This window comes from Corythoichthys intestinalis, chromosome 9 (assembly GCF_030265065.1).
Source record: "Corythoichthys intestinalis isolate RoL2023-P3 chromosome 9, ASM3026506v1, whole genome shotgun sequence".
NCBI lineage: Eukaryota > Metazoa > Chordata > Actinopteri > Syngnathiformes > Syngnathidae > Corythoichthys > Corythoichthys intestinalis.
Window position 1 is genome coordinate 10,126,981 of NC_080403.1, and position 24,389 is coordinate 10,151,369.

The 24,389-nt window shown below is 38.9% G+C and overlaps 1 protein-coding gene across 1 annotated transcript in view; it reads right to left on the reverse strand.

Moving 5' to 3' along the window:
* LOC130921434 (inter-alpha-trypsin inhibitor heavy chain H3) overlaps positions 1 to 22,323 on the reverse strand; it is an 85,051-nt gene extending 62,728 nt beyond the window's left edge. The window contains exons 1-9 of the mRNA XM_057845319.1: positions 22,159 to 22,323; positions 17,953 to 18,113; positions 11,029 to 11,133; positions 10,627 to 10,789; positions 10,441 to 10,551; positions 4,852 to 4,980; positions 4,624 to 4,740; positions 4,361 to 4,529; positions 4,154 to 4,264 (exon numbers count right to left, since the gene is read on the reverse strand). Of these exons, the coding sequence (XP_057701302.1) occupies positions 4,154 to 4,264; positions 4,361 to 4,529; positions 4,624 to 4,740; positions 4,852 to 4,980; positions 10,441 to 10,551; positions 10,627 to 10,789; positions 11,029 to 11,133; positions 17,953 to 18,113; positions 22,159 to 22,227 (1,135 nt within the window). The 5' untranslated portion in view covers positions 22,228 to 22,323. The remainder of the gene's footprint in view (positions 1 to 4,153; positions 4,265 to 4,360; positions 4,530 to 4,623; positions 4,741 to 4,851; positions 4,981 to 10,440; positions 10,552 to 10,626; positions 10,790 to 11,028; positions 11,134 to 17,952; positions 18,114 to 22,158) is intronic.
* Between the last annotated feature and the right edge of the window lie 2,066 nt (positions 22,324 to 24,389).

Consider the following 24,389-nt stretch of genomic DNA (forward strand, 5'->3'; position numbering starts at 1 on the left):
GCTGCTGCACTAAATATTAGCAATGATTTTCTCAAGGGTACAAATACTTATGAACCCCAATAAATTACGAATAAATTATTAAAAAAAAAAAAATCATACAATAAGAGTTCCGGATTTTTTTAAGATTATCACGAGAAGTCAATGGGGTTTTGGTGCTCTCTAATATTACCTGGAGATCCGCCCTGAAGCCGAGCCTACCCTACCGCCTACCGCAAGCCGCATCCAATTTCTACCCCTTGGCCCACCCCTTGGCCTTTCAAACGAAGCAATAAGGGGTAGGGCTTGAAACATCAGCCCTACGAATTGGGACACCTCTTTACACTCACGTACGTCATAAGTCCGTTCGGAAAGTTGTTACGTATCCAAAAGCAACGACAAAAAGTGCACTGAAAAACAAAACAAACATTACAAATGAAGAAACAAAATGAACAATGAACTAACATTACAATTAGTGGTGTCGATTTTTTATTGATTATACCCCTAATTAGTGCAATTTTATCGTGATTAATCTTTTTTTAACTATTACTTTTCTGACTGAAGAAAACGCATTGAGAGTAGATAATACTGGTCATCAGCTGTTAGAATATTGTTTGGATGTATCAAGCTTGTTTCATTTAATTTAAGCAAAGCAAACAAAACAAACACTGGTAACTAACGGAAGGGTCCACAACACATGCACATAGATGTGGAGCACTAGTTCAGTTTAATTTAATTTGGTTTCAAATTCAATGTAATATTTACACCATTGTATGAAACCCGAATGATGGCTTGTTTCTGAACCAAGAGTGGTATTTACTAATCTTGCATTTTTTTTCCCAGCAATTTCATGTGTGGTGCTCTTCATTTCACCACTGTGTCTTGGTGTGCTTAGTTGTATTATTTCTAAATATCTATGCACATAAATGTATATCCACAGCAAATTGTTAATTGATCTTTTTGAAATTGTTTTTTTTAACATGTAGAGGGTATTCAAACAAATACATCCGAATGAATTAGAATTATTAAAATACTGTTATTAAAATATTCTCAGAAGTTTAGCAGTTTAGTGTCAAGTAAGAAATAAGTGTCTGAGTAAGTCAGGCTACTTTAGCTGATGCGGGGGTTGGGCGAAAAAGGCTCAAGTCAGGCTACTTTAGCTGAGGAGGGGGTTGGGCGAAACCTTGCTGAGTGAGGCTGCTTTGTCTTTCGCCCAACCCCCTCCTCAGCTAAAGTAGCCTGACTACTAGACACTTATTTGTTACTTGCCGACTGTAGGTTGATAAATTTGTAGGTAGATTTGTGTATGTCTTAGTCAATCCAAAAAAAAAGGTTCCTTCAATCAAAGTATATATTTTCATTCGAAAAGCACCACACATGAAATATAAATTATATATACGGTATATATGTATATATATATATATATATATTTTTTTTTTTTTTTTTTTTTTTTTTTTAATGCAATTGCTATGTTATGACAAAATAAACACCTGATCATTTTACCACCTTAGGAAAGGATCGGCATACATATTGTTACTTTGTTTTTTGGTGAGACTTATTAATTAGGACTCAAAATAAATAATTGAGGGGGGCGTAGGGACCAGCCCTGAGCAGTTGCTTTTGAACACACTGAAACAATGACTGAATGTTGAATTATCAGTCCTACTTATGAAGATGGTATGTCCTGTATCAGAATTTAAACAAATACATATAAAAACAATTTCCCATTTATTTTCAATGGCAAGTAATCAAAGTCCCTGTGATTTTTTTACCATTTATCATGACAGCCCAAAGAGATTGTATACCACTAACTCTCATATAGGTGAATTTAAAAAAGGGGGGAGGAATGAAAAAATCAATTCAATCAGTTAACATAAACATCTTTGATGTGAAATGTTTTCTATTGTATATTTGTAATAACGTGTAGAACATGAAAAGTAACATGAGTTTTTTTGCTGAGTAACAAATTACTCTTACAATGAGGTAACTGAGTTACTTCTCCCAAAAAGTAATTTAGTTAGTAACTTGTAACTAATTACTTTTTTAAGTAAGATCGACAACACTGTGCAGTATATATTCCCTTCATAATAATTAGGACTATTAGGACATTCAGTCATTGTTTCAGTGTGTTAAAGAAACTGTTCAGGGCCGCTCCCTTCCACCTTCTCATGACACAAATTCTGTTTCTGTTTTTCTCAAAGGTTTTCTACACGTTTTCTCGTACTAACTTCAGACAAAATGGCCACAATTCATGCTCCATTAGATCCAGTCATTCTAAACTATATACATGATCTCGCTTTAAACTCAAATTGCAGTTCTAAAACGTTTTTTTTGCAAAAACAATGTACACATTTGGGCCATTTTTTTCTGTTTTTCTGTGTGGAGTATAGGAGAATTAAGTTAAAAGTTTGTAAAAAGCGTAAAACTCCATAAATAAATGTAAATTAATAAATGTAGCTTGACTTGAACTGACAAAAACTATCACATTAAGTGTGCAACCGCGGTGCGTTCCCCTCCGTTTGGGCCGCATTCTAACACAATGTATGTCTAGTAGTTGCATTTACATATGAATGGTTGCTGTCTGTCTGACAACGACTTGCTAATTCAAAAGCACTTGGGTCATTTGGGCCACCTCTGGGTTTTTTAGGAAAAGAGGCCAAATCGGCCATTGCTTGGGAATATTAGGAATATTTGTCTTGAGGAAGGGCCGAGTCGGCCTCTGCTGGGTTTTCTAGTGTTAAAAAAGTAATTAGTTATAGTTACTCACTACTTCCAAAAAGTAACTGAGTTAGTAACTGAATTACTCTATAGTAAAAGTAACTAGTTACCAGGGAAAGTAACTATTTCCGTTTCTTTAAAAAGAATTTGTTGTATGTCAAAGAATTTGAAATTTTCTGAGCAGTATTCGAGTCAGTTGAATAGAGAAGAACAGACAGGTAGTTGTGTTATAGAACCTTGTAATATTTATTGCACCTCAGCAGCAACAGATTTATCCTACACTTGAAGTGCAACAAAAATAAACTGATTTGAATTGCTGACCACAGATCTGGACAAAAGCTTTGAATGAATGAGCATGGACAAATAGCCTGGAGTCATAAGAAGTACGTGCGCTATTAGGCTCGAGCGTATACGTCACAGAATGGGAGATCACGTGAGATTTGACAACAACGCAGCCATATTTGAAGCAGGTCTGGCTCACTGACATTAAACTTTAACTTGCCAGTTCGATAAAGCGACAAACTCGTTACTAAGGCGAAGAACAGATATGTATCAAACTTAAGGATCTGAACAATGCTGACCCTTACGAGCAAGCCAAAGACAAATGGAGTAAAGATGTCGACGGGCTTCCACAATTACGCGAAATGGAAATTCTGCTGTATTTATTGTTTGGTGTGTGTTACTAAACTCATCAGCGATTCCGAAATTACAAAATCGCTACAAAGCTACGAAAAGTTTTACTGCGGATGGGTGCAGGACCTGCACATTATGACCGTATCAAACAGCAACGCCATTGTTCTTGCAAAGGTAGGCTATGTGTGTTTACTATTTTCATTGCCATGAACCTAAACGCACCCCAAGTCTTGGATGACAAATAAACAGAGCAGAGTAGACTCGCTACGGCTGGTAGTTTCTTCAATTTATTCAGAGTGAGTAACGCACCGCTTTTGACCGTCAGTAACGGTAACGGCGAAAAAAATAATTAGTTAGATTACCCCGTTACTGAAAAAACAACGCCGTTATGTAATGGCGTTATTTACAACGGCGTTATTCCCCAACACTGCTCATCATTGATTAGCAATAGCATAACAATGTTATTTAAAAGAATTCAGGGACCTATTGTTGTTTAAAAGTGTTGAAATTACATAAAATGCACACATTACTTTTATGTTTAGTTTTAAACATATTGTGTGGCTCTCACGGAATTACATTAAAAAATATTTGGTGTTCACGGCTCTCTCAGCCAAAAAGGTTTCCGACCCCTGCAGTACACAAAACACAGCACATGGATGATATTCGTAAGCCCATCCATAGGTGTTGATTCACTTCGCAGGTAAATGCCTAACATTCAAAATAATTTAATTTCTGTTTTTGCAGTTAACAATCACATATTTTTATCTTAAAAAATATCCAATCCATGTTCTAATTTGTATGTTAACGTGCATGTGTGTGTGACAACCTGAGGTTGGGTCTCCATCAGTGAGGAGTATGAGGATAGAAGCTGAACCTTTCCTGGGGTTGTCATTCAGCAAACGTGATCCATCCAACAAGGCATCATTAATATTTGTGCCTAAAAAGGTTAAACAACACAGCTTCTGGGTAGATATTTAGCAAGTTATCACAACAATCAAAATGTTAATTATCTGAGATGAAATGTTTAGACTACCTCCTCTATCCATAATATTTTGTGCAAATTGTTTGGCTTCATCCACATTTTGGGAGTTTGCTTGAACAAGTTCTCGCTTCCAGTAAGCCAAGCTGTGGTCAAATGTGATGAGACCAAAGAAGTCATCCTCCGCAAGGTCATTCAGGATATGGATTAATGCTGTACGAGTCTGAAAACAAACAGTTTTTTAATATTGTTAAAATTTTTTGCTACAGTCATGATGAAAAAAAAAAAATCTTCCTGCGCGTCTAAACAACAGGTACCTGTTCTATTTTCTTGCCATGCATGGAACCGCTTTTGTCAATGAGAAAGACAACATTTTTCGGAATGCGGGGAAGTTGTGATGGAGCAAAGTGATGGACAAAATACCCATTTGATGTCTGCAAAACAGCAAGAGTGAAGTGTGTGACACTATGCTGCATCTTGCTATTGTATATTAGTATTCTTATTGAATTGTCTGATGACTAAATAGTACGATATGTTGACTTTACCTCGATGTCCCCCAGTGACCTGCTTCTGTTGACATCATAAACTATTACCATATCTCCATTAATACCCGCTTCTCCACAGCTCTCACATGTTTTCTGTTGGTCCACTGAGGGGTTGAAAGAGATCGAGGCCTGCAAAGTGTCAATGGAAAAATCAGTGTTCGGAAGTTATGAGTTGACAGGAGCAGTAGCACATTGACTTTTTAAAATGTATTTTTCTCGTAAGGCTACAGTATATTTATAGTATGTTAATCACTGCATTTTATCTGGATGAGCAGGAGACTATCAAATTATTACATATTCGATTTTAAAATGGTCATCATTAACATTTTTTTCTTCACTGTCACAAACTCTGTGTGTATGTGAAAAATGGATTAAAAAAAAAAGGTCTCTTTCCCCCTATTTCAGTAATTGAGGGAGACTCCAAAAACCTCACCAAATGAACATACCAGCCAGAAGAACATACACACTAGCTTAATCTGCTGGTGAAAAGAAGTGAATTGTGGCCTACAGCAAGTAAGCAAGGATCCTCGCTCTTTATTTGTGCAATTGACTCTTGGTTCTGGCAAGTAATTGGCTGAAAGTGCATTGCCACCTGTTGCTACTTTGCCCATACAGCATGAAAGACCATTATGGTCGCTTATCATTGTTTTTATTAGGAGTAATAGACAAGTTTCCGAGTTACTTCCACTTTACTTCCGCATTTCTGCAAGCGACTTCCATTTTCAAGTTTTTTACCATTGACTTCAATGGCACTAGAGTAGCATCACTCACTAAAAACCCTGAAAAAACACGTTTGGAAACCGCATGCATGTCGCATCCTTCTGCCATTTCGACATGGGAAGACAATATTTAGAAATGGCCGAGGGTGACCACAAGTAAAATATTATCATATTTTATTGACTCTATGGCAGTGGATGGAAACGCCATCAGGAACCTGAAAAGCTCCGAGGCATTCCAATACCTGAACAGCCACAAAGTTGGATGTGTCTTCATACAGTACACGAACTCGGGTAGAACCAAGTCAGTGCCTCAATGCTCCGTCCCACAAAGAATGGGTGCTGGTAACAAAGGAGGAAGACGTCGAAACTGTAGACTGTTCATCGCGGGTCCTAGGCATTCGTGTAGTCATGCTGCCACTGTGTTATGGAAGGTATGTGCTCCAAAAAAACAAGACCTAAAATCTGGCCCACGAAACGGCTTGTTTCCTTCGCTATTAATAATACGATGATGATTGTAATCATGAAGTTTAGTCATTTTTACTGCAACTACAGTTGCGGATCTCAATGGCCTCCCTGATCCAGCCAACTCCGCCAGATATTGGTCCACCCAAAGGACAAGATCCATCCAGAAAACAAATGCAACTCAAGATATGAAATTCCATGCAAATCATGCAATAGATCATACATCGGGGAGACAGGGAGGAGCTTCATTACAAGAGAAACAGAACACAAGAAGGAATGTGAAAAGGAAACAACAATGAGACAAACAAGTGCCATAAAAGAACAATCACAACAAGAACATCACAAATCAGCCATCACCGATCACTGCAAAAGGAAAACCATATCATGAACTGGAAAAAAGAGTCATCCGCACCGAAGAAAACAAACATCAGCGCTGGATCAGGGAGGCCATTGAGATCCGCAAGCGGGGCCCGAGAACCATCAACAGGGACGAGGGGGCGTACATGCTCTCTATGACCTGGAACAGCATCTTGGAAGAGTGAATGGGCAGCATCCATCAACTGATAAAGACGCGTCACACCAACATCAGTGACCCTCTGACGAAGGCAGGAGTGCTCGCCGAAACATGTCAGGTAAATGAACCACCTACTATTGCCTGGTATAAAAGAAAAAGGTTTTGACGTTTTTTGGGGGCTTTCTCAGGTAGGTTTTAGCAAACTCCAGCCAGGCTTTTTTAAGTCTCTCAGTCAGAAGTGGGGTCTTCCTGGAGGATAGTACGGGTTGACACTGTTGTACCCTCGGACTGCAGGACAGCTTGAACTTGTTTGGATGTTAGTCGAGGTTCTTTATCCACCATCTGCACAATCTTTCGTTGAAATCTCTCGTCAATTTTTCTTTTCCGTCCACATCTAAGGTGGATAGCCACAGTGCCATGGGCTTTACACTTATTGATGACACTGTGCACGGTAGACACAGGAACATTCAGGTCTTTGGAGATGGACTTGTAGCCTTAAGATTGCCATGCTTCCTCACAATGTTGCCTCTCAAGTCCTCAGACAGTTCTTTGCTATTCTTTCTTTTCTTGTGTGGTACACACAAGGATACAGGACAGAGGTCGAGTTAACTCTATTCCATTTTAACTGGCTGGAAGTGTGATTTAGTTATTGCCACCACCTGTTATGTGCCACAGGTAAGTAACAGGTACTGTTAATTACAGAAATTAGAGATTTTTCAAAAGGTGCCAATAGTTTTGTCCGGGCCATTTTTGAAGTTTTGTGGAAAATGATAATGATTTTTTTTTTCATACTCTTATGTGTTTTTTCATTGCAAGCAAAATAAATGAAGATATTACTACCACAGCATTAATAATTGCAATCATTTTCGGGGGGAAATTTAGCATGATCGGACAGAATTGCAGGGGTGCCAGTACCTTCGGCCAGCACTGTATAATCTTTTAGGTGGAGACTTTAATTTTAGAGCAGCGATCCACATTCGCGAACTATTGTCTGCCACTCGTTTCCTATGTAAGCCGTATGGTGGGGTACATCCACAGTGGTGCTTTGTAGCTGGTCAGTAATAAAAATATTCCCCTTCAAACCATTTCTTTAGGCGCTTCCAAGAGTTCGCACAGCCACGCACAGCACTGTAAATCCCAAACCCTTGTATACGATCCATTTTTGAAGAATCAGTGGGTTCCTTTGATTTGATTTTGACTTCGTCAACACACTGCTAACTTCAATCGCAACTCATAAGGTTTTTTTCTCAACCAGAAGTTCCAAGCAGCAATTTTCCAAGATGACGCCGCCCATGTTTCGCTCAGGAAACTTGTCTATAGACCCCAATCACGTGACGTCACAACTCCGACCCCCTGACTGGTGCCGCCATATTGTCCGTCAGCTCATCGTGTTTACGTATTACCGCTACATGCATTCCTCCTATTACTGCAAGTTTGTCTGCTTGTCTAAGGAATAACCGCCGAGTAAACGAACACAAAAACCTTCCTGACAAACGTTACCATTGATTAATCAAAATGGTGAAGGCATGTGTGGCGGTTGGTTGCAGTAACAGAGAAGATAAACGGTCATTTTAGTAGTTGCTGTGTGCCCATTGTTAAAAGGGCAAATCTCGAAAGCAGCACGGTTTGTTTATCTCGGTCCATGATGCGTTTGTGTCGACAGCCGTAAGACAGTGGCAAAAACATCAATATGATGCCAACACGATCGCAGACATCATCAGACGGAGACTACGAAGCTCGTCACCACGGTCGCGCAGCAAGAAGGTGAGCGCAACAACAGGTGTTGTGCCGAAAAATAGCCGCCCTGCGTGAAATGTCACCCCTGATGGCAGCGCCCACACGGAAACAACTTTCTTGTACCGTGAATATGTATCTTGAAAACCTGTAGACTAATAAATTTCTGTTCAAAGATGGTTATGTGGCCCAGTCCACGATTTGTTACTAAAATACAGTACTAATATTTTGTGTAATTTAATTATTTTAAAAAACGATCTTGCAGTCGTAAATCCATTACTGTAAAGCGTCCATGAAAACATTTGATGTTTTCACGTCAATAAAGCGTTATAGATAAGCGCCCCTGTCAGGGGGGACATTTCACGCAGGGCAGCTATTTTTGGGCACACACCGGCCCGTAGTCGATCAAGTTTCATTACAATCGTTACAATGTTGATTCTCAGCTGACCAAATGTCGATTTATATTCGGGCCGGTGCCGATTTTGGGTAACCGACTCCTCATCGGGACATAAACCGGGGTATGATTGGAAATTTTGTGGTCTCAGGACGATCTCTGATGCACGGGACGGGACCGGACGGGAGGAAACATCGGTTTGGGCATCAAATATGGATCTGGCGACTGGATCGACCGAAGCTTTTCCAAATAACGGCTTTTATGCAACTCATCCAATGAGTTTACAGCGTCTGAAAGCACCGAGGGTTCCATAATCTGCAAGTGAATCCACCTTTAGAAACTACGATCAATGACAATACGGACACACAATGACGGACAATATAGCGGCACAATACAGCAATCACGTGATTGTATGACGTTGGTGATTGGGGTCTATATTAGCAGTAATATTTTTGGCTTGCAACATTCTACCATATTGTATATTATCACATGGGTCGGAGTGGTGCTTGTATGGAGGACCAAGAGTGCAAAAATTAAATAGATAATTACACGATGGAATAAATTATTTAATGTGTCATTAAAACAATTCTAATTCAATATTTATTTAGTTATTTCAATATTTATGTATTTATTTCAATTTATATATTTTTTATTTATTATTTATATATTTCACTTTTTTTTTTCAATTTCTATTTATTTGTTTCATTTTTCGTTTAATTATTTCAACATTTATTTCAACATTTATTTATTCCAATATATATTTATTGAGTTGATCGAGTCAAGCTATCTCTCCTTCCTTTCCAACATGGCAGTGATTGCCGAGGTCCTGCGTGAGCTCTCTCGGGATTCAATAACGGACATGTTAGACTTACCAGAACATGTTGACACTGGAAATTCGGACCCTGAGCACGTGGCTTACAAAACACAGCGGTTTAGTTTATTACTGCGGTCAGGCCAGCCTTCATTATGCGAGCCAGGTTGGGAAGGAAGGAGCAATCGCTTGGCTTGATCAACTCAATAAATATATATTGGAATAAATAAATAAACGTTGAAATAAATAAAATAGAAATTGAAAAAAAAAGTGAAAAATAAAAATAATAAATAAAATATATATAAATTGAAATTTACTCAAACCCCGCCTGGTCCACGCCCGCCTACCGAGTTTGATGAGCCAATGACAGATACAACTATTTCATGCAGTTACAAGGGGAACGTGAGTGCAAGCATGAAATAAATAAATGTTGAAATAAATAAATAAATATTGAAATAAATAAATGTTGAAATGAAATCTATAAATAAAATTTTTAAAAAATATATATAAATTGAAATAAATCAATAGAAAATGGAAATATACAAATAAATATCCAAATAAATATTGAAATAAATAAATAGATAAATATTGAAATAGAAGCATTTCATTACAATGACGCATTTTATAATTTATTTAATTGTGTATTTATTTCTGTAATTTTTGCACTCCTGGTCCTCCATAGTCTGGAACCTACCAGCTGACTATAACCAGGAGGTAGGGTACACGCTCAACTGGTTGCTAGCCGGTCACAGGGCACGAATTCTGTAGCTTGCGACATTGAGAAAACAAAATAAAATAAAATAAACCAAGTGACATGTAATTTAAAATAAAATAAAATAAACCAAGTGACATGTAATTTGGAAAACCCTTTAAATTTGGGCTCTTTACTTTGGAAGCATGGTATTAGCCAGTAGTTGTATGCAATATTATTGTATTTCTTTGCTTTGTGTTTTACCTGTTTGTCTACATGCGTTTTGGTGATGGCATTTGCCAGCACGCCGGTGGTAAGTCCCCCTTTAACATCGATGAAACTGATTCCTGCTTTTTCGTCTATATGCACATCCACCTGAGAATTGGAATAAATCAGACGGGTGTAATGATAGTGATTTATTAGGAATATGACGCCACGGTATACACGTACCTTGAAATCTTTGACAGGCTGCATGGGGCGAGCGTGTATCTGCAGCTCATACTTGCCCAGCGTGCGTTTGAGTAGTTCCTCGTACGTGAGCTCAAAGGTAACCTTTTTGTGAGCGGCTACGGTCACTGAGGTCTTGAACTCCTCGAGAGTCCTCCCTACTGAACTGTGACAGGTACAGAAAACAAATATTTAAGCAGACATGAATGTATTTTCTGTATCGTTAAGCCTGTTCGGGTTAGTGGGGGAGGTTGAATGTAACTTTGACTGGTCACCAATCAGAACAACATTTACTCACTCAAATTATCATCAAGTGAGAACTGAAACCACCCTGACTTCATTTAAATCCGATAAAGTGAACCGCTACATATAATACATATGATTTCTGAGAATCCTGGAAAATACCTGACTATGCCAGCGCTTTCTCCACGGGATACAGCCTCATTGTACTGTTTTTTAGCTTCTTCTTTAGCCTTCACGACACCATCGTACACCTGGCCCTCCATGAACCTGGGGAAAGTCAGGAAAAGATCAAAGTTATTTCCTAATCATCATCATTATTATCATTATGAACATTTAAGTTTTTCTGAAGTAAAAGTTGGGTAAAAAAAAAAAATCTCAGTTGTACTGTACTGTATACTGTATCTCCCAACAACAAATGATCGACAAGAATATAGTTCTAATTTTTCCAAACTGACTTTGACTAATCTGATAGGATCTTTTGAGTGGAATTGGCCATTATCCGATATAGCCCTACAACACCCAGAGCCTTTTGGAATTCCGAGCGAATCTCATCTCAGCCCTGCCACCAGCTTTATAACAACATTAGTGACCTCAACCCCGAGATAAAAGACCCTTAATCAGATTTCCCAGGCTTTGCCCTCTTAAAGTGCCTATGACAGAAAAAAGCATGTTTATTTCATATTTCACGCCGAATTTTATGGTCCCGAATGAAATGGACTGTTTGGATGTGTGTGTATGCGATCATTTTATTTATTCAATTTTTTTAATCCCGCGCTATGAAATAACTTCCTATTTTGAGGAGGAACGAGAATGTGACGTCACCCTGGTCAATGTCTCACAATACACCATTGCTTTCTATCATGCAGATGGAGTGCGGATTCAGCTGATTTTGTGGATTAATTCATTTATTTTTTGCATCACGCCTGCCAAATGTGCTGCAGGGTTTGTTTCAAAAAACCCCACCCCGAGATTGGCCAAAACAATCCGAGAACTCTGGGACCATTGGATTTACGAGGAAGTGAGTAAACATTGTGTTGTGTATTATGTCAAATACTGGGATCATGGCACGTTTTAACATGGAGGTGGCTTGCATTTTGCGGCTGACAATGCTCCTTGTCCCCCGGCGACCGGCGGCTTGTCGCACACCCCCCTCGGTCCTCTTCGCTTGCCCGTCGGGAGAGTGCTATAGACCCTACTCACATGACGTCACAACCACGCCTCCGCGCCATATTGTCCGTCAGCTCGTCGGGTTTAAGCATTACCGCTACGTAAATTCCTCCTATTATGGCGTGTTTTTCTGCTCGTTAAAATTAATAATCAAAATGGTGAAGGCGTGTTTGACGGTTGGTTGCAGTAACAGAGAAGATAGACGGAGAGACTTGAAGTTCTACCGTATTCCGAGAGACCCAGAGAGAAGAGCGAGATGGACTGCTGCAATTCGACGAGAAAACTGGGCACCAAATGATCACCACAGATTATGTAGTAGTCATTTTATATCTGGTAAGATGCATTTAATATATATTTAGAGGGTTTTGGGCTGACAACCACAATTAAGATCATTGCGAGGCTAATCACCGACAAGATACAGTTTCAAATTCAAGATGCTTATTTCTTCCACCATCATTATTTTTTTCAGAATATTAAGCTGGTACCAAGTGAAAGAAGCTGGCCTCGTCTCCGGATCATCAGTCAAACAGGTGTGTCCAAACTTTTTGCAAAGGGGGATTTGGTGTGGTAAAAATGTGGGGGGCTACCTTGGCTGATTTACGTAGAAAAATATATTTAAACACATTTTAGCAAGCCTTCTGTGTGTCACATTTGCTTTATTATAATTTTTTAAATTCATAATTTCAACAATCTCGCCTTTGTGGCGTTCTCTTTCGACACTCGGGCTCTTGCGAAATACTGCTGCTGTGAAATTAAACTAGCTACAAGTTGCTATAATTTCTCGCTGCGTATCTTCCTTGTAATGTTGTCGTACATGTCAGCGTGTCTTGTTTGCTAATATCGCGTCACATCGAACTCTTTGAAAACAGCGACTGTCTCTTTGCAAATGAGGCAGACACAGTTGTTGCGTATTTTATTGAAAAAATAGTCCAATATCCACCTATCCTTGAAGCGTCGGCCATCGCAGTCAACTTTTTTTTTTTTTTTTATTGTCGCCATTTTAGAAAATTGGAAGTAAAGGGTCACACGGGGTAATGTTGCTTAGAGTGCTGCTCTTAAAGTTTTTCAAAGTTTTGTGAGAATAGGCTGAGTTTCTGTGGACAAGATAGTTGTAGATATCAGGGTAGCAGATGTCAGGAAGAGACGGCGAAGACAGCGGGTCAAAAAATATCGATTTAGGCATCAAATATGGATCTGGCCAATGGATAGACTTAAGCTTTTCCACATAACGCCTTTTATGCAACGCATCCAATGAGTTTACAGCGTCTGAAAGCATCGGGGCTTCCATGAATTGCACTATAAATTGCACGACAAATTGAAAACATTGAGAATAAGGATAAACAATGACGGACAATATGGCGGCCGGATACAGTGACACGTCATTCTGTGACGTTGGTGAGTAGGGTCTATACTCGGCTTATTGCCCTCTTCGTGTGCCCGATGTTCTGAAAAAATTTTGCACCCCATCAGAAATCGTGACTTTGTGTTAAAAGTGGCCATGACTACAGCGATTACAAAGTACACACTACAAACTTTCTTTAAATAAAAGGATATTTATTAACATTTGATCATGGACGGACATGTAGAAAAGTTCTCCTCAGACACATCCTGCCATGTTAGCTGCAGACAACAACTGCACGCCGCTGTCTCACTGTTTACGTCTTCGCCGTGTCGACAAGCATTAATTTACGCCATATTCGTGTTGAACATGTATGCTTACGATGATACTTGTTTATTTAGCACCTGTGGATAATATTGAGAGTCTAACTGAATGTAAAAGAGGTCTTACAGCCTCTCACAGCCACAACAGCATTGGGAGCAAAATATTGTAAGGGTGAAAAATTTGGAAGAACACCAGCAATAGACCACTGTCTTCGGATTGGGCTCGGGCAGCTATGCGCTTCTCTGACGTCGGCCGGTTTGTCTGGCGGTCATTCTCCAGCTACTTCCCTGGCAAACGAGCTCTCCTGCCCGCAGCAGGGGAACGACGAGCTGTCACTTTCTCGCTGCCGGGGGGGTTGCCAACAGGCGAAGACAATCAACAACCCCGCCGCCATGTGACATGAGTCGGAGTCGGGGTAGTTTTGTGTGATTTTTCGCTTCGAGAGATGAAATAAGACTTTGAAACGCCGCTCGGTTTGGGTTAGCATGTCGGCTAGCCGTCACGCCTCCTGGTTTGTTTACGCTCTCCGAAGCCGGGCAGGAAAATGACAAAAGTTGGACAACCTCCGGTGGCAGAAAATACTGTTTGGGAGAGGATAAGTTGTCAGTTTTCAGCATAATGCAGTAATTTTGCCCTATTGTACTGAATAAACGCATTTTTAATATTTCATATTCTATTTAGCACAAGACTGTTATTTGTCATGACCATAACATTTATTTAGCAATTTGGGCAAAATACTTAGATAAAAAGAATATCCTGTAAAAATACTGGAGTAGAGAGACATTTTGCTCCTCTCTGTCGTATTTTACTGATGTCTTGAATCTTCTCTCTCAATGAGCTGAATTCTAAATCAGCTGAAATCGTGACCCTGCCAATGTCATCCTCCAGCTGGGGATGCCATAGCGCTATAATTAAAGATGTTTCTAAATGGCAGATTAAAAGACTATTTCTCAGCATCTGCGCTTTGCCAAATTGTTGTATATAGTCGAATCGTCTCAAAATATGATTGTAATTCACATAATAATGCTATTTAAGACTTTTTTTTTAATCCTGTAATAGGCACTTTGAGGGAAAGCATGTTGGCTGAGTTGGTCTTCGACGTATTCAGCCCACCGACTCAAGTCCCCAGTATCGTTTATATTATAGTGCACAGCACAAGCCCAGACTCCGTGACTTCAGTCAAAAGAACAAACTTGTGGGCACGGAAGCACGCTGGCCTTTTCTCAATACCTAGTACAGCAAATTTGTACTTAAGAAAAAGTAATGCGCCCACTGTTGCCCCCCCTCATATGAAAATTTATATAAAAAGTTATGTCAACCATTTGTGCTACATTTGTGATTGTTAGTGCTGTAAAAGCTTTTGTTTGTGCTGCTATCGTTTTTAAGATATTTACAAATCTGAGGTAAACCGGTATTGTAACACATCAGGATGCCCAAATTTGTACATCAACTAGTTTTTAATTCATCATGGTGGCACACTGGCGATGACAGGGAAGCAAAAATAATGATTTTAATGATGGCTTCATGCTACATTTTATTGTTTACAGTGGTACCTCTACATACAAAGTTAATTCGTTCAAGGACCTTGTTTGTAAGTTGAAATGGTCGTATGTCGAGCAGGATTTTCCCATATGAATACATTAATTATATATAATTATATTATGTACCTATTCCAAAATTATTCCATTAACTCGTTCCACAGCCCGAAACCTACGTTAAATCCTTAACAAATACTGCATGTACTATTGCAAATAGCAATTACACAGAGCAAAACAAATAAATTATAAGTAAAAATCCAAATAATAATATTACCAGTAATAATATAATGAATTGGGTTCTAATGTGGAGGTTGTGTTTTGCGTGATGTACCTGAACGCACCGTGTGGCTGGTGTCATAGAGAGAGATAGGTGCGGCAGAGATTTTACGTTCTCTTTCAATGTTCTGTTGTTGGTGTCAGCTGCTGCGGACAGTAGGCGTGTTATGTTGCACAAGTTTTGAAAAAAAATTATTAAAAACCTGTCGAAGCTGACGATTTCTTTGGCGATGTTACAACAATAATAATTGTCACCTTATAAAGACTGGCGAATGGAAGTCGGAGGAGGAACGCCGTATTGTCGAGTCAGTTCACGGATGCGCACACAACGCTCATATTTGGTGATTTCCATCTTCATTTCAATGGTCAGCGTCACCTTTTTCCTTTTTTCACCACCTGCACTAACATTCTTAGAACCCGTGTTGATTTCTCTCACAAGTAAATCCGCCGTGCATCCGTCTTGCGGCAAAACAAAAAAACTGCGGCTCTGTCATACTGTGTATCGTCGTATTTCGAGCATGTCGTCGGATGTAGAAACAAATGGCATATCAAATTTTACGTTGGATAGCGAAAAGATCGTGTGTCGAAGCGATCATATGTCAAGGTACTAGTGTACATGTTTTTTTTTTTTTTTATTTACTTATAATAATACCCAGAAGGAGCTAGGCATTTTCTCTGGTTTTGAAACATTTTCAAATTGTAAATTCTGCTATCCTCTTTCGTCGTGGGTCACGTTACGCGTTCCTACATTGGGTATTCACGTTTACAGCATTACTCACTGCATCGTTAAATTTAAACTATTTGATAATTGTCGTTGTAGCAGGTATACCTCAGCTGTAACATGATGTAGAAATGTTCCAGGTATTAGAACATCATCATAGCATACAGAGGATATATGTAGGAATGCTTCTCTGATCAATTGTACAAGCCCAAATTAAAAACACAAAAGAATGAAAAAAAGGACGGTTTTCTTGTGTGAATAATTTCAAATGTGAAGGAAAGGACGTAAATTGTCTTCAAAAATTCTGAAATGACCCACGTAATAGAACATTGCTGTAGCATGCGTAGAATGCTACTTTGATCATGTAAACTCACACGATAGACGTAGTTGTCAGACTGGCATAAGGCTATGCTATTCTGATAAAGTACGCTGGTCTGGCAGAACACCGGCACCCCTTTTTGATTAAAAATGGCTAAAAAGGGTGTCAATCGTTTATGCTTTGTTGTGCTGGTTGGTGATGTCAAAAGTTTCGTTTGTGCTGCTATCACTTTTCAGATATTGAGATATTAATTCCGAGTGATGACGTCACGCAGCCCTTCATCTATCGCAAAACCGACCCGAAATGGTGCCATTCGTTCATGCAAGTTTGTGCCGTAGATAAAATTTGTTTGTGCTGCATTAATTTAAAAGATATTAAGATATTAATTTCGAGTGATGACGTCATTCGCAAATTTTCCGTAACCGATTTTCCAACTCCTGCGGCTGACGGAGGGTACTAACTCTCTCAATAACAGAGGGGTGTCATACACATCACCTAGCGCAAACGTAGCACATACAGTACAAATGGGACCTCTTCAGGTCCATTTTGCAATAAATGACATATTAATTTCAAGTGACGACGCGACTCGCAGCCCCCCATTCACTGCAAAATACACCCGTAGTGATGACATTTGTTTGTGCTATATTTGTGCTAGTTGTTGGGACACCCCTCTGTTATTGAAAGTGTTGGTACCCTCCGTCAGCCGCGACGGAGTGGCTGTAATTGCCGTCATCACTCGTAATTAATATCTCAATATCTATAAAACGATAGCATCACAACAAACAAACAGCAAAAACCAGCGCAAACGAAGCATAAACGATTGACATAATTTTAAGCCATTTTCTAATCAAAATGGGGGGCCGGTTGACCTCAGATTGACCTAAGGTGATCTAAAGGTGATTTAAGTGACTTTGAATGTGGCATGGATGTTGGTGATCGACGGGCTGGTCTGAGTACTGTATTTCAGAAACTGCTGATCTACACTACCTGGATTCTTAGCCCAACCCGTCTCTAGGTTACACAGAGAATGGTCGAAAAAAGAGATAACATCAAGTGAGCGGCACTTCTTTGGGTGAAAATGTCTTGATGATGCCAGAAATCAGATGATGATGGCCAGACTTTTTCAAGGGGTGGTACCTGGTGTCATTTTCTGCTGCTGTAGCTCATCTTCCTCAAGGTTTGACGTGTTGTGTGTTCAGATATGCTCTTCTGCATAACTGTTGAACGAGTTGTTATTTGAGTTAATGTTTCCTCTCTATCAGCTCCAACCATTTTGGCCATTCTCCCATGATCACTGGCATTAACAAAGCTTTTTCGCCCCCAGAACTGCTGCTCACAACTGCCGCTCACATAACATACTGTACATATTAATATGCACATAATAGTTGATCACTGCACCTACATTCTGAATTTGGTGATGAAGGCATTCTTGGGAATTCGGACGTGGAATTCTATTTCTTTGGACTCGTCTTTACGATTGGCCACACGACTGTTGATGACGGTGGTAGCGTAACGGCTGGTCACGGTGGAGTTGATGTGAAAGCTGTAGATCTCCCAATCATCCTGAACAAATTGGTCTGTCATCAGCTGAGCAAAGTGCAAATCCATATGAAAAAACAAGGTGGACATAAATTCTCACTGGTCTAGCGCAGGGGTGTCAAACTCATTATGGTTCAATAGCCATATTTATGGCAATTAGGTCTTGCTACTGTTGATGTGAAAGTGCATGCTTCTACAACCAGAAACACACTTTACATGTTTAACCTTCAAATTGACTTCAAATTAACCATTTATAATATACTTGATTATAATAATTAATAATAATTATATATGTGGCGGAAAACACAGACAAGACTGAAAAAGCAGTTTCTGCTCTTGCACTCCTCTGAAACTGAAACTGCTGTATTTTAAGCCAAAAGAACTGTTTTGTTTGATAGAACAATATGTCTATATGCTGCCATAGCAGATTCATGGCGCATTAAGCTCCGCGAACTACATTTAATTTGTCCATTTTGTCCCTGGAAATCCCCTCTTACAGACATCACGCAACCGCTTGTTTCAACCCAGCCATAAAACGAAGGTAATAAATTATATTTATTATTCAAAATGTCTGTCATTTTTAGCTTAGAATCACTAACTGATGTCCAATATTTCGTTCAAAAAAAAAAAAAAAAACTTTAAAAAATTATTCACTAGCATATTTTAAACTTTTAAACAATTTACGTCACAATGAAAAAAAATGCTGTCTGTAAAAACGTCACGGTTATCTAACTCATAACTATCGCTTAATTGTATTTTTTTAGTTGTTACTGTCGCATTTTGTCCGATATGTTAGATGATAAATAATCAATCCAAACAAAGAAAATTAAAAAAAAAAAAAAAAAAACTTTGAAAAGGTGAATATATGAAAAAGAAAATCTGGACCCTTGTTACAGTGCCTTGCAAAAGTATTCGGCCCCCTTGAATCTTGCAACCTTTCGCCACATTTCAGGCTTCAAACATAAAGATATGAAATTTAATTTTTTTGTCAAGAATCAACAACAAGTGGGACACAATCGTGAAGAGGAACAACATTTATTGGATAATTTAAACTTTTTTAACAAATAAAAAACTGAAAAGTGGGGCGTGCAATATTATTCGGCCCCTTTACTTTCAGTGCAGCAAACTCACTCCAGAAGTTCAGTGAGGATCTCTGAATGATCCAATGTTGTCCTAAATGACCGATGATGATAAATAGAATCCACCTGTGTGTAATCAAGTCTCCGTATAAATGCCCCTGCTCTGTGATAATCTCAGGGTTCTGTTTAAAGGGCAGAGAGCATTATGAAAACCAAGGAACACACCAGGCAGGTCCGAGATACTGTTGTGGAGAAGTTTAAAGCCGGATTTGGATACAAAAAGATTTCCCAAGCTTTAAACATCTCAAGGAGCACTGTGCAAGCCATCATATTGAAATGGAAGGAGCATCAGATCACTGCAAATCTACCAAGACCCGGCCGTCCTTCCAAACTTTCTTCTCAAACAAGGAGAAAACTGATCAGAGATGCAGCCAAGAGGCCCATGATCACTCTGGATGAACTGCAGAGATCTACAGCTGAGGTGGGAGAGTCTGTCCATAGGACAACAATCAGACGTACACTGCACAAATCTGGCCTTTATGGAAGAGTGGCAAGAAGAAAGCCATTTCTCAAAGATGTCCATAAAAAGTCTCGTTTAAAGTTTGCCACAAGGCACCTGGGAGACACACCAAACATGTGGAAAAAGGTGCTCTGGTCAGATGAAACCAAAATTGAACTTTTTGGCCACAATGCAAAACGATATGTTTGGCGTAAAAGCAACACAGCTCATCACCCTGAACACACCATCCCCACTGTCAAACATGGTGGTGGCAGCATCATGGTTTGGGCCTGCTTTTCTTCAGCAGGGACAGGGAAGATGGTTAAAATTGACGGGAAGATGGATGCAGCCAAATACAGGAACATTCTGGAAGAAAACCTGTTGGTATCTGCACAAGACCTGAGACTGGGACGGAGAGTTATCTTCCAACAGGACAATGATCCAAAACATAAAGCCAAATCTACAATGGAATTGTTCAAAAATAAACGTATCCAGGTGTTGGAATGGCCAAGTCAAAGTCCAGACCTGAATCCAATCGAGAATCTGTGGAAAGAGCTGAAGACTGCTGTTCACAAACACTCTCCATCCAACCTCACTGAGCTCGAGCTGTTTTGCAAGGAAGAATGGGCAAGAATGTCAGTCTCTCGATGTGCAAAACTGATAGAAACATACCCCAAGCGACTTGCAGCTGTAATTGGAGCAAAAGGTGGCGCTACAAAGTATTAACGCAAGGGGGCCGAATAATATTGCACGCCCCACTTTTCAGTTTTTTATTTGTTAAAAAAGTTTAAATTATCCAATAAATTTTGTTCCACTTCACGATTGTGTCCCACTTGTTGTTGATTCTTGACAAAAAAATTAAAATTTTATATCTTTATGTTTGCAGCCTGAAATGTGGCGAAAGGTTGCAAAGTTCAAGGGGGCCGAATACTTTTGCAAGTTACTGTATATTACCATGTTTCACACATGAAATTCCCCAAAAAATCCAGCAATGGCCATTCACAGCTGTGTCTTGACACTCAGTGATACATGCTACATGGAGTTATTGGATCAAAACAAGGTACGTACGCGATAATATCTCGTTAAAGTCATGGCGTCTTTAATTCGGTTCTTTCATGCTCTCACCTCCAGCTAGGGTTTCGCTGTTTACATTTTTTTTTTTAAATGCCCCCCTGTTCAAATATTTTCTTCCCCCCGGAAATCGAGGTTTTAAGCTTTCCAATGATGTAGCACATGCATATCGGACAATCTTGAAAGTTGGCTAAACTGGGGGTCTCAGAGCGGACATTCAAGTCACCTGAGTGTTTTCCGCCATTTATATATAATGTATGTATATATATATATATATACACACACACACACACACACACACATATATATACATATATATACATATTTATATATATATATATATATATATATATATATATATATATATATATATACATGTATATATATGGCGGAAAACACAGACAAGACTGAAAAACCAGTTTCTGCTCTTGCAACCCTCTTTAAAATAAACTGCTGTGTATTAAGCCAAAAGAATTGTTGTGTTTGAAAGAACAATATGTCGATATGCTGCCATAGCAGATTCATGGCGCATTAAGCCCCCGAACTATTTTTAATCTGTACCTTTTACCCTGGAAACCCCCGTTTACAGATGTCGCGCAACCGCTTTTGTTTCAACCCAGCCATAAAAAATGAAAAATGTTATTAATTAATCATTAATTCTTTAAAAAAATAAAAAAATAAAAAAAAACAACGTAAAAAAAATTATTAACTCGCATATTTTTAACTTTTAAACAAATGATGTCACAATGAAAAAAAAAATGGTGTCTGTAAAAAAGTCATGGCTATCGACCTCTATCGCTTAATTGTATTTTTTTTGTTACTGTCGCATTTTCTCCTATATGGTAGATAATAAATAATTGCTTCAAAACACAGAAAAACTGAAAAACAACATTTAAAAGGGTAAATATATGAAAAACAACATCTCGACCACTCCTTGATGTCTGTGATTTCTGCATCCCGACCCTTGTTATATTACCATGTTTCACCCATAAAATCCCCAAAAATCCATTCACAGCTGTGTCTTGACACAGCTTTTTTGGATCACACTTTTTGTATCGAAACAAGGTAAGTACGCAATAATATCTCATCAAAATTGTGGCGTCTTTAATTCTGCTCTCGCATGCTCTCACTTCCAGATAGGGTTTTGCTGTTTAACATTTTTTTTTTTTTTTTTTTTTTTTAGAAATGCCCTCCTGTTCATAATTTTTCTTCCCCCAGAAAATTTGTGATTTTAAGATTTCCAATGATATATCACACGTGCATATCGGACAATTTCGAAATTTGGACAAATTGCTGCTGATATACATCAATGTTAAATACATACAGTTATCCCGAGTACCCACGATCCTGAAGTCAAGCACTGAAACATCACAAGAATGTGTTGTGGCCTTGCATTCGTTTGTCTCATCAATCATCCTACCTTGGGTTGTGTGGTACCAAAAGCCAGAAGCAGCCCAAAGATGCTGATATACAGCACAGTTCTCTTCATCGTGGCGCTGATCAAAGTGAAGCCAGGAGTCCTAAAGTGGCCTTTAAACTCAAATAAACCCACAGGGCAGCATGTATGTGCAAATAATGTTGATCTAAAGGGCAAACTCCTCTTTCTTCATTGCTCTGTTTGAATAACCCACTCCCACGCTTGAGTCACAATAAATCTTCATCGTAAAATATGTTAAAACTCAATTTTAATCAACACAGGAATTGTGTCTAATATGTTTGCCAAATGAGGTAACCATGTACTGTATGTAGTGCAGTCCTGCAAAAAAGTTAATTCCCTTCATGGAAATTATTCATCTATATAAATGCAGACTCAGAGAGAGAGACACACGGATTCTGTACTAGATATCAATGACCTGTTGTCCAAGTACTGCTGCCGGGAAGCTTACACAGAATCCGAGTGCATGAAAGATTATCAGTTTATCGGAAATGCAGCTTTGTTGACAACAACAGGCTGGCTGTCACTGTAGGCACTACATCCAAAGAGAGATAATATCTTATATATGTAGATTGGTCGTTCCAGAATTGAGGACTTTTCAGCTTCAAAGTTCTTGAATAATGAACCTTTACTTTTTCTACCGCATATTCCTCCTTAATAGGTAATATACAACCACAGGCTTGATATCTTACAGAACAATGATAAAAAGTTATATGATTTATTTGGCGTTTTCAATACTTGGTATGGTCACAGTAATAGGGTTGCCATTAACAGGGTTGCAAACAGTGCCTACTAATATTTGCTTTCTCTCGGTAGTAGAAGCTAACTGTTTAGCTAACTGTTATTGTTGTCCAAGTTGACAGATTTATTTAGGTAAATAAGTGAAAAAGCTCTTATTCTGAGAACATGTATAACAGGGTTGTATGAGGTAGGGGCATTAAATCAAGGCTCGCATGATACAAAAATATGAAAGCTAAAAGAATATAAATTTGCTTAAGTCATTCTTTTAGAAAATTGATGACATCCTGTGTCACCATTCTTCTTTTACCATGCCTAAAAGGTTATGGTAACAGGGTTGAGTGTATGTGGCGGTGCATGCATTCCATGAACATTAATAGTTATATAAAATATTATAGTTGATTAAAACAAATGTACACATGCGTATATGTTATAGCAACTATTACAGAAATTTTGAATTTAAAATTAAATTTAAATTGTCTTATTTGAGATTCAGAGAGTCATTTGAGAGTTGGAAGCGGCATGATTTAGTCGTTACTCATTAAAGGGAACCACGGACTTAAAACGTATGTGCTCTAATAAACCACAATTATTCTCTTTTACTAAAATATGTTATTAGAAACATAAAATATTGCCATTGATTTAAAAGCATCATATTTAGTACATGTTTTGACCTACGGAGGGCGCCATGTTTTACTCGCGCAATACACCTGGGGGTGATGACGTTGGGTGGTGCTGGGAGAATAGCTGTGGATTATAGCAGCAAAGCTAGAATGACGATTGGCATGATTTTGTCACATTCTGCTGCTGGTCAGATTGTTTTGTCACAGAGCTTTGGGATGAGCTCCCGACGTCGTACCTGCATCCAATTCCAGCCCATCAGTAGTGTCTTTAAACCGATCCTAGGCGGGCTGCCGAGATATTGACTTGCTGCTATTTGCCAGTTTATATTTTCGATCCCTTCGTTGCTCGTTGCATCCTTGCTTTGGTTTTTACGTTCGTCTGCCGCCCTCGTTTTTAGAATCCTCTATCTTCTGCAGGTATTTGAGTGCCTTATTTGTTTTCGCCATGCTTTTGCCGCCTCTCACCGCAGTTTTCCCTTGTTTTGTTTTGTTTTGTTTTCTATTCATCCCAACCTGCTGTCATGGACCCTTTTTTTTGTCTCCCTTTTCACGACCGTGTGTTTTTTTTGTGTGTGTGTGTGTGTTCATATGTGTTTGTTCAATAAACCCTTGTACACAATTCCTCTGTTATTGTTGTCTGCTTTGTGGGTTCAACCTTGCTCAGAATTCGCGGACCATAACAAATTTGTTGGTTTTCATCTGAGAACTTGAGTTACTTGATTGCAGCTAATAGATCGATAAACAATACACATACTATCGGTGTAGAAAAAAAATAACATTGTCCTTGTGGTGATCGTTAATGTTATTTGAACTTGAATGTGGTCTTGAAACGCTAACTGCATGCAGCGTACATGC